This window comes from Oncorhynchus gorbuscha, linkage group LG15 (genome assembly GCF_021184085.1).
Source record: "Oncorhynchus gorbuscha isolate QuinsamMale2020 ecotype Even-year linkage group LG15, OgorEven_v1.0, whole genome shotgun sequence".
Classification (NCBI taxonomy): Eukaryota; Metazoa; Chordata; class Actinopteri; order Salmoniformes; family Salmonidae; genus Oncorhynchus; species Oncorhynchus gorbuscha.
In genome coordinates this window covers 62141206-62151502 of record NC_060187.1, presented here as the reverse complement: position 1 = coordinate 62151502, position 10297 = coordinate 62141206, and the positions used below count along the sequence as shown (strand labels likewise).

At 42.0% G+C, this 10297-nt stretch overlaps 2 protein-coding genes across 2 annotated transcripts in view; one reads left to right on the top strand and one right to left on the bottom strand.

The window, feature by feature from the left end:
* The first annotated feature begins 319 nt into the window (after positions 1 to 319).
* LOC123996344 (von Willebrand factor D and EGF domain-containing protein-like) lies at positions 320 to 2728 on the top strand. The gene is made up of 5 exons (XM_046299715.1): positions 320 to 786; positions 980 to 1075; positions 1311 to 1415; positions 1694 to 1789; positions 2387 to 2728. The coding sequence occupies exons 1-5, from the start codon at positions 546 to 548 to the stop codon at positions 2494 to 2496; spliced, it is 648 nt and encodes a 215-aa protein (XP_046155671.1). The 5' UTR covers positions 320 to 545; the 3' UTR covers positions 2497 to 2728.
* A 144-nt stretch (positions 2729 to 2872) lies between these two features.
* Positions 2873 to 10297, bottom strand: part of LOC123997292 (von Willebrand factor D and EGF domain-containing protein-like) — a 30640-nt gene continuing 23215 nt past the window's right edge. The window contains exons 21-31 of the mRNA XM_046301441.1: positions 9662 to 10093; positions 6221 to 6316; positions 5964 to 6059; positions 5621 to 5716; positions 5373 to 5468; positions 5164 to 5259; positions 4897 to 4992; positions 4606 to 4701; positions 4272 to 4367; positions 4054 to 4151; positions 2873 to 3962 (exon numbers count right to left, since the gene is read on the bottom strand). Coding sequence (XP_046157397.1) covers positions 3948 to 3962; positions 4054 to 4151; positions 4272 to 4367; positions 4606 to 4701; positions 4897 to 4992; positions 5164 to 5259; positions 5373 to 5468; positions 5621 to 5716; positions 5964 to 6059; positions 6221 to 6316; positions 9662 to 10093 — 1313 coding nt within the window. The 3' untranslated portion in view covers positions 2873 to 3947. The remainder of the gene's footprint in view (positions 3963 to 4053; positions 4152 to 4271; positions 4368 to 4605; positions 4702 to 4896; positions 4993 to 5163; positions 5260 to 5372; positions 5469 to 5620; positions 5717 to 5963; positions 6060 to 6220; positions 6317 to 9661; positions 10094 to 10297) is intronic.

The following is a 10297-nucleotide window of genomic DNA, read 5'->3' as shown; positions in this document are numbered from 1 at the left end:
AAATGCGTTCCCTGGAATGATGAATCATGCTTCACTATCTGTCAGTCTGAGGACGAATCTGGGTTTGGCGGATGCCCACTTTCGTCCTTTGGAATTGTCCATCTGTAGCAGCAAAAGGGGGACCAACTCCATATTAATGCCCATGATCTTGGAATGAGATGTCGCAACGGACAGGTGTCCACATACTTTTATATGTATGTGTGTGTATGTATGCCCCCAATGCAATATTTTTATAATCCAACCTTTTATTAGCATTAGCTAGTTCAAATATGTCACGAAAACCACTATTTGTATCCGTTTACGTCACTTTCAATGAGGGACTTTTATTTGAAAGCCGAAATGCAAATTCCACTATTGTTGTTAATCGACATTGTGGCAAGCTTCACATAGGTCCCGTCTTCTCCGTATCCTTTCTCTCGACTGACTAACATCTGCTGTCGTATCTCTGTCCATCAGTGGGGGCGACGTGGAGAGAAACCTTGAGGCGTCATTGTTCGAAGAACTTCGTTTCAATCCCAGTTCCCATTGTCCACTAAGTGAAGAGGATGGTGCTTGCTCGCTGCTGCTTTCCCGCGTCGGTAAAGATGAATGTCGCGCTGCTTGCCTGCTTGGTTGCGCTTGTGGGCATCTGCTTAGCGCGCTCGGACGCTCCGCGAGGGGTGGCGGTGCCCTTTGTTTTTGACCTCAAAGCGACTTGCGACCCTCCGTGCCAACATGCTGGCATCTGCATCCGAAACAACACCTGCTTCTGTTCTCGCGGCTATGAGGGAGAGACCTGCCAGTATGGTGATGTTACAACTTTATATTTACCTACAGAGGAGACGGTAAACAAAATAGCCAAACTAGAAAATAAAGTGATGCATTGGAGAATATATGAAATATGTATATCATATATTTTTTTCATCACAACATGTGATGCAAAAGTTGCATGACTTACTGGGTGAGTGCTGATGAATATATTGTCTGATGTTTTGAACAGCTAACTGCTATCCCAAATGTAAGAATGGAGGAGAGTGCCTTCGCCCTGGAAAATGCAGATGTCCTTCTGGATTTGGAGGAAAATATTGTCATAAAGGTACTTATCTAATTCTGTTAACCTTTTAGATATACAGTATGTTGGTTCTTGGTTAATGTTAAAAATCTGATGAAATATTGTAATCATATTTATTGGTAACTACAGTAGGCTAGTACAGGTCACCTATTATGTTTTATTTAGAGAGACTGTGGTTTGAAAAGGGTAGGGAGTTCAGACTTGAACATGGACATGGAGAGGAAAGTGGATGATTTGATTTTATGTCTGTCTTTTCCAGTGAAATGTGATAGTGGATGCTGGAACGGTGGCGACTGCATCGCTGTGAATGGAGTGGCCAAGTGCATCTGTCCCTCCAGCTGGACTGGCTCCAAATGCCAAGAGGGTTTGTTTACCTCCTAATTAGCCTAATCCACACAGAGGTGAAACCAGCAGTGAGACTGGTTGCTCAGCTGGCCTATTAATCAACAGTAGCATATTAATCCTCTCCGGAACCCTCTGACAACTCCATTGAAATGCTAAGATACCTTCACACCTACTAAAACAATGAAGAATAGTTGTTTCAATGACGATTGAATGGGACAAAGAAAATGCTTCACATGGCCAAAGGTATAATGATGATTTATTGGTTCCCAGAATGTTGAGAATGCGATGTTTCCCCAGCAATCTGTCCCCAGGGGTGCAGGAACGGGGGCAGCTGTGTGGCCCCAGGAATCTGCAGCTGTCCAGAGGGCTGGCTGGGTGGAGCCTGCCACACTGGTGAGTGAGATCTTAAGATGAATGCACTAACTGTAAGTCGCTCTGGATACGAACGTCTGCTAAATTACTAAATGGAATGTAAAACGTGAGAATCATACACACTTCACACTCATATTTGGCACACAACCAACTATACACATTTTCAGACATGCACTTCCTTACTCTGACCCCAACAGACACACAGACACGGTAATTATGCACACACTTGCAGACACACTTACACAGATACAGGCAACAGGCCATATAAATGTATAACCCATAACTGGAGCCTAATCACTGATCTGTTCTGGATGTGTGTTATGAGTGTTCATTTTTAACACACTTGGGTCAAACAATAGATAGCAGAGAAGTTAATCAGGCATGCTAAATAATCAACATATAAATCCTTTATCCTGAAATAATCTACTGAGTGAGAAACCTGTCAATATGAGATACTTGTTGAAAATGACTGTTTTGAGATATTCTGAGAGCTGTCATTCCCCAGATGTGAAGAGGCCACCAGAAAAAAATAATGAGCCCTCCTTCCTCTCTTAATGTAACATCTCTTTTTCTCATTTCCCCCTCCCTCCGTCTCTCTTCCCTCTCTCTATCTTGCAGCTGTGTGTCACCGGCCATGTCTGAATGGAGGCAAGTGTTTGTCTCCCGATTCGTGCCGCTGTCGCCCTCCTTACTCTGGACCACACTGTGAGGAGAGGAAGGTGTTTTAACCCTTTAGGGGTCAGAGGTCAAAGAGGACCAGTCAGAGGCCATGTAGAACCGTATTCATTCCAAATCTGGTGCTTTAGATATCGTCTCTCTGCCTTTTGTAAAAATGTTTTTTTTTTTTAATAAAGAACCACAGATTTTTGTGTTAACAATAACATTTGACTGTGAAACTCAATATCTACTATACCATTTTGGGTTTGAGTTATATTATGAATAAAATGTGGCTAAAAGGTTTATTGTTATTTTCTTTTGAAATAATTTCTTATCATGCAGTCAGATGATTTACAGTAAAACACTTAGCGAACTGCTTTTACTAACAATATACTATAGCCAATTAATAGTATAACTAAACTGTTACAAAAGTGTTCGTCCATCCCTTACTGAATTGCATTTCAAGCATTAAAACGTGTTGCTTAAAGCAAATGACACTAACTTTTTTATTTTGTTTCCATATGCGTGGTTTACAACGCGGTGTAAATGTTAAAATAACAAATGTTTTGACCTATGTACAGTATAATGTACAAAATTGATCAAGTATATCTGAATTGATACTTACAACAGATCTCGTCAACAGTTACAAAACAATTGCAGACCAGTGGCCCTAAAAATCAAACAAGCTAATAACATTTCCAAGGGCAGGTGTGATGTATAAAGAAGAATAGTGTTATTTCTCAATACATATTAAGTACTGTATGAAACAGTGCACAACAGCTTAGGCAACAAAAAACAAACACTTTCTGTACCACAATAAACCCGAGATGAAAACTTTGGCCAAATCAATAACGAGGAACAACAAATCAAAAAGAAAAGTGGGTATAAATATCTTATAAAGCCAGATTGTTCTTCAATAAACCATCAACTCGTTTTTCATCTGATCCTCTTCTCTTACTCCAACATAATACTGTGTGCAGTAACACTTTTTTAAATAAAAGCCTTGGATACGGACTATAAAACACATTTGTATGCATTAATATACATGACTTAATGTCTCTGTTAGATTACATAGTTTGGCTGCGTTTACATAGGCAGCGCATTTCTGATATTTTGCCCAATTGTTAAACAAGCTGATCTGATTGGTCAAAAGACCTATTAGTGGAAAAAGATCAGACTTGGGGCTGCCTGTGTAAATGTAGCTTTTGAGACATCAACACGATTGGCATAAACATTTCTGAATGGATATGCAGTGTTTAAGACAGTATTATGCATTGTTTATGAATATGTTATGCATTTCTTATGCAAGGGCTTTACATCAATGTGCTACCTTGAGCATTGAGGTAGTAACAAAACTGGGACAATTAGATTCGTGCAATATATCCGGCCCCTCAGTTAATGTACAAAGATACACACACACACACATACAGGCACACACACTTCATGATCACACACTGCCTAATAAGGACTCTCCACTTGCGCTCTGTATTTTGTAAAACTTCAGCATCTTCAGTCATTTCCCTTATGCAAGAGCGGCCTACAAAAGAGCAGAGATTTTACAGTACATAATCTCCCAACAATAAAAATAAAACTGTTAATAAACACCCAAACTGTGGCCCAATACTCACCTTTAACCCACAGGTGACGCCAGTGTACCCTTTGCGGCAGTGGCAGAAGTTGGGCAGGACACACCTTCCCCCGTTGAGGCATCTCTGCTTACAGATGGCTGTCCGTCAGGCAGGAGGAGGAAATAGTATAGAACCCAATATAAGTACAGGATAAAAGTACATAGCTATGTATTGAAACTTGGCAACAATATATCATATTGAATGAGAGAAGGACTCACCAGACTGACACTGTAGGCCTTCCCATCCTGTGGAACAGTGGCAGGTGTTGGGTCCCACACACTCACCACCGTTCTTACACTTCTGCAGGCACACAGCTAAATACACACACACACACACACACACACACACACACACACACACACACACACACACACACACACACACACACACACACACACACACACACACACACACACACACACACACACACACACACACACACACACACACACACACACACACACACACACACACACGCTTAGCATTGTAAAGGTATCTTTACATGGTGACAGGTTCAGGTTAACAGTGGTTGTACATTATGTTGTCACTCACGAATGTTACACCTCTTCCCCCTCCACCCAGAGGCACAGGAACAGGAGTTGGGCCCCACACACTTCCCCTTGTTCATGCACATGGGGTCGCACACACCTGAAAGACACAATGCAACATTCATTTTTGGCTCAACTAGCATAACTGCATGTACATACTGGCTTGCTACAGGGTTATTACATGTAGGTCCTTTCACATGTATTTACGTTGGTATAGGGCCTATAACCATTTAATACTACATGGATAGACAGTGATGTGGGGTGTTTGGTCGTGTTGGGTGGCAGTGGCTCTTACTCTTCTGACACCGCTTCCCTGTGTAGCCCCCGGGGCAGGAGCACACGTTGTTCCTCATACACTGACCTCCATTCTTACAGGGAGGGCTGCAGACAGCTGGAGGGCACGGCGCACAGTGACACAGCTACAGTTAAACCTCACTAAACCACAGTACCACCATGCAATAGACTTCTGTGCAAAATGACGGATCAATCACTAATAGAGGAACAGTAGAATGTGTTATAATCAATTGAGGTTATTGATTGTCAGTGTGACACCTATTCTTACCAATCTGACATTGGGAGCCATAGAAACCACCGGGACAGGCGCAGATGTTCGGTTTGATACAAGTCCCACCATTCAAACACACTGGATTGCAGACAGCTAGAGGTGAAGACAATGGAATATTTAGCCCATAGCTAGACATACTGTTGTCGAAAAGAGATATATTCGTCATGGGCTTCTAAATAGAAACATGTGGTGTTGATTGGAGTTACCTGAGTTACATGTTGGTCCGTACCAGCCAGACTTGCACTTACACACATCGGGAGAAATACACTCCCCTCCGTTTTCACAGTGCCTGTTGCACACCACTGAACAGAGACACACATAGACACAGTTACACACGACAACTCCTAACCCCTATACACACATTCCATTTTTTTAGGAAGCAGACTGGTTTAGATAATTGTAGGGAAACATGATATATGCCAGAAAGGGTCAAATGGATCGAATGATCTCTCACTGATTTCACATCTTGGTCCCACGTAACCGTAAGGACAGGAGCAGAGATTCCTGACCAGACAGGTTCCTCCATGCTGGCAAGATGGCTCACAGTTAGCTACAAACACAGCAACCAAGGGGTGTACAGAGCATCCAGTAAGAAAAGGACAATATATACAATATTTAACATGGAGAACATATAGCCTGTACCCAGATCTGTTTGTGCTATCTTACCAACTCTTATTACATCATTGTCAAGCCACACAATGAGTGACAATGAGTTGGCAAGTTAGCACAAACAGATTTGGGGCCAGGATATAGAGTACATAGTTAGAGTTTAAATATGTGTGGGATGATATGTTTACCTTCCTCACATGTTGGTCCGCTGTAGCCCACGGGACAGACACACACATCTGGGCTGACACACTTCCCCTGGTTCTTGCAGTCCGGTCGGCAGACAGCTGAGAAGGTAGAAGGTTAATAGAATTTACAACTTCTATGTGTAACTGAAAACAACTTGTTCTAATTTACAGACATTTTTGCAGAAGTTACTTTGTAACTCATAAAAAGCAATAAGAATATAAACTCAGCTGTCTCGTCCAACCCTGACTGTTGTTCCCACCTATGTGGCAGTTATATCCGGTATAGCCTTCTTTACAAGTGCAGGTATTGGGTAGAGAGCACTCCATATTCCTTCCACATGGATACCGGCACACAGCTGGAAAACACCACAAACAGTTTCATGGGAACCTACAGTATACAGTGGCTTGCGAAAGTATTCACCCCCCTTGGCATTTTCCTATTTTGTTGCCTTATAACCTGGAGTTAAAATAGATTTTGGGGGGGGGGTTTGTATCATTTGATTTACACAACATGCCTACCACTTTGAAGATGTAAAATATATTTTATTGTGAAACAAACAAGAAATAAGACAAAAAAACGGAAAACTTGAGCGTCCATAACTATTCACCCCCCTAAAGTCAATACTTTGTAGAGCCACCTTTGGCAGCAATTACAGCTGCAAGTCTCTTGGGGGTATGTCTCTATAAGCTTGGCACATCTAGCCACTGGGATTTTTGCCCATTCTTCAAGGCAAAACTGCTCCAGCTCCTTGGATTTGATCTGCTGGTGTACAGAAATCTTTAAGTCATCCCACAGATTCTCAATTGGATTGAGGTCTGGGCTTTGACTAGGCCATTCCAAGACACTTAAATGTTTCCCCTTAAACTACTTGAGTGTTGCTTTAGCAGTATGCTTAGGGCCATTGTCCTGCTAGAAGGTGAACCTCCGTCCCAGTCTCAAATCTCTGGAAGACTGAAACAGGTTTCCCTCAGGAATTTTCCTGTATTTAGCGGCATCCATCATTCCTTCAATTCTGACCAGTTTTCCAGTCCCTACTGAAGAAAAACATCCCCACAGCATGATGCTACCACCACCAAGCTTCACTGTGGGAATTGTGTTCTCGGGGTAATGAGAGGTGTTGGGTTTGCGCCAGACATAGTGTTTTCCTTGATGGCCAAAAAGCAAAATGTTAGTCCCATCTGAACAGAATTCCATTTTCCATATGTTTGGGGAGTCTCCCACATGCCTTTTGGTGAACACCAAATGTGTTTGCTTATTATTTTCTTTAAGCAATGTTTTTCTTCTGGCCACTCTTCCATAAAGCTCAGCACTGTGGAGTGTACGGCAGATACGCCAATCTCCGCTGTGGAGGTTTGCAGCTGCTTCAGGGTTATCTTTGTTGCCTCTCTGATTAATGCCCTCCTTGCCTGGTCTGTGAGCGTGGGCGGCCCTCTCTTGGCAGGTTTGTTGTGGTGCCATATTCTTTACATTTTTGAATAATGGATTTAATGGTGTTCCGTGGAATGTTCAAAGTTTCTGATATTTTTTTTATAACTCAACCTTGATCTGTACTTCTCCTCAACTTTGTCCCCGACGTGTTTGGAGAGCTCCTTGGTCTTGGTGCCGCTTGCTTGGTGGTGCCCCTTGCTTAGTGGTGTTGCAGACTCTGGGGCCGTTCAGAACAGGTATACACAGTTGAAGTCGGACGTTTACATACACTTAGGTTGGAGTCATTAAAACTCCACACATTTCAACCACTCCACACATTTCTTGTTAACAAACTTTAGTTTTGGCAAGTCGGTTAGGACATCTACTTTGTGCATGACAGAAGTAATTTTTCCAACAATTGTTTACAGACATATTATTTCACATAATTCACTGTATCACAATTCCAGTGGGTCAGAAGTTGACATACACCGTGCCTTTAAACAGCTTGGAAAATTCCTGAAAATTATGCCATGGCTTTAGAAGCTTCTGATAGGCTAATTGACATAACTTGAGTCAATTGGAGGTGTACCTGTGGATGTATTTCAAGGCCTACCTTCAAACTCAGTGCCTCTTTGCTTGACATCATGGGAAAATCAAAAGAAATCAGCCAAGACCTCAGAAAACAATTTGTAGACCTCCACAAGTCTGGTTCATCCTTGGGAGCAATTTCCAAATGCCTGAAGGTACCACGTTCATCTGTACAAACAATAGTACACAAGTATAAACACCATGGGACCATGCAGCTGTCATACCGCTCAGGAAGGAGACGCGTTCTGCCTCCTAGAGACAAACGTACTTTGGTGTGAAAAGTGCAAATCAATCCCAGAACAAGAGCAAAGGACCATGTGAAGATGCTGGAAGAAACAGGTACAAAAGTATATATATCCACAGTAAAACGAGTCCTATATCGACATAACCTGAATCGGTCGCTCAGCAAGGAAGAAGCCACTGCTCCAAAACCGCCATAAAAAAGCCAGACTACGGTTTGCAACTGCACATGGGGACAAAGATCGTACTTTTTGGAGAAATGTCCTCTGGTCTGATGAAACAAAATAGAACTTTTTGGTCATAATGACCATTGTAATGTTTGTAGGAAAAAGGTGGAGGCTTGCAAGCTGAAGAACACCATCCCAACCATGAAGCACGGGGGTGGAAGCATCATGTTGTGGGGGTGCTTTGCTGCAGGAGGGACTGGTGCACTTCACAAAATAGATGAAATCATGAGGTAGGAAAATGACGTGGATATATTGAAGCAACATCTCAAGACATCAGTCAGGAAGTTAAAGCTTGGTCACAAATGGGTCTTCCAAATGGACAATGACCACAAGCAAACTTCCAATGTTGTGGCAAAATGGCTTAAGGACAATAAAGTGAAGGTATTGGAGTGGTCATCACAAAGCCCTGACATCAATCCTATAGAAAATTTAAACTTAAAAAGTGTGTGCGAGCATGGAGGCCTACAGACCTGACTCATTTACACCAGTTCTGTCAGGCGGAATGGGCCAAAATTCAACCAACTTATTGTGGGAAGCTTGTGGAAGGCTACCCAAAACATTTGACCCAAGTTAAACAATTTAAAGGCAATGCAACAAAATACTAATTGACTGCATGTATACTTCTGACCCACTCGGAATGTGACGAAAGAAATAAAAGCTGAAATAAATCATTCTCTTTACTATTATTCTGACATTTCACATTCTTAAAATACAGTGGTGATCCTAACTGACCTAAGACAGGTTTAAAAAAAAAACTTGGATTAAATGTCAGGAATAGTGAAAAACTGACTTTAAATGTGTTTGGCTTAGGTGTATGTAAACTTCCGACATCAACTGTATATACTGAGATCATGTGACATATCACGTGACACTTAGATTACACACGTGGAATTTATTTAACTAATTATGTGACTTCTGAAGGTAATTGGTTGCACCTTATTTAGGGGCTTCATAGCAAAAGGGGGTGAATACATATGCACGCACCACTTTTCCGTTTTTTATTTTGTACAATTTTTTGAAACATGTTATTTTCTTAATTTCACTTCACCAATTTTGACTATTTTGTGTACGTCCACTACATGAAATCCAAATAAAAATCCATTTAAATTACAGGTTGTAATGCAACAAAATAGGAAAAATGCCAAGGAGGATGTGAAGGATTTGAATATTAAAAAGATATGAAAAAAAACAAAGACCATATGAATGAAAAACAGACAACAAGAGTGCTAACCGCTAACCTTTGCAGGTGACCCCATCTCCAGTGTAACCATACGGGCAGCGGCCACACTTGAAGGAGCCTGAGACAGTGGGCACGCAGGGCACACCGGAGAAGCAGGGAGAGTCTGCACAGGTCACTATGGGAGACAATGACCCCCACCTCACCCTGTGGCTGAGGTCAGAAGTCAGTTCCACCTTGCTGCTCTGACCTCGGTTGTGATTGGTGGGGGTGGAGACTCTGGTGATAGTTTGGTCCTGGGGGCTAATAGATGTCTTTCTGTCCACGGAGAAGACTCTCTTGCTACCCAATGAGGGCCCCTCAGTTTTTCTCCTGTTCTGGGAGAAGGAGGTAGAGAAAGAAGAGGAGGAGGTGGTGCCAGTGATTTCCCTACTGGTGTCTTCCGTCACTTGAGGACGTCCATCTTCTCTGTTGGTGGTAACTGGCCTCTGTCCTGTAAAACACTGGAAGTTAGAAATTAAATAGGATTTGTATAAGAGCTATTATAACTCAATCACCTATATCAACTAACCCTGAAGACCTAGCTAAATAATACTGGCATAACAGTTAGCTTTACTAGGAGTCAGCTATGATCCAGCTATAAAACTATGAAAAAAGCCCATATAAGACCAGATATTTAATAACCTTATAATAAACA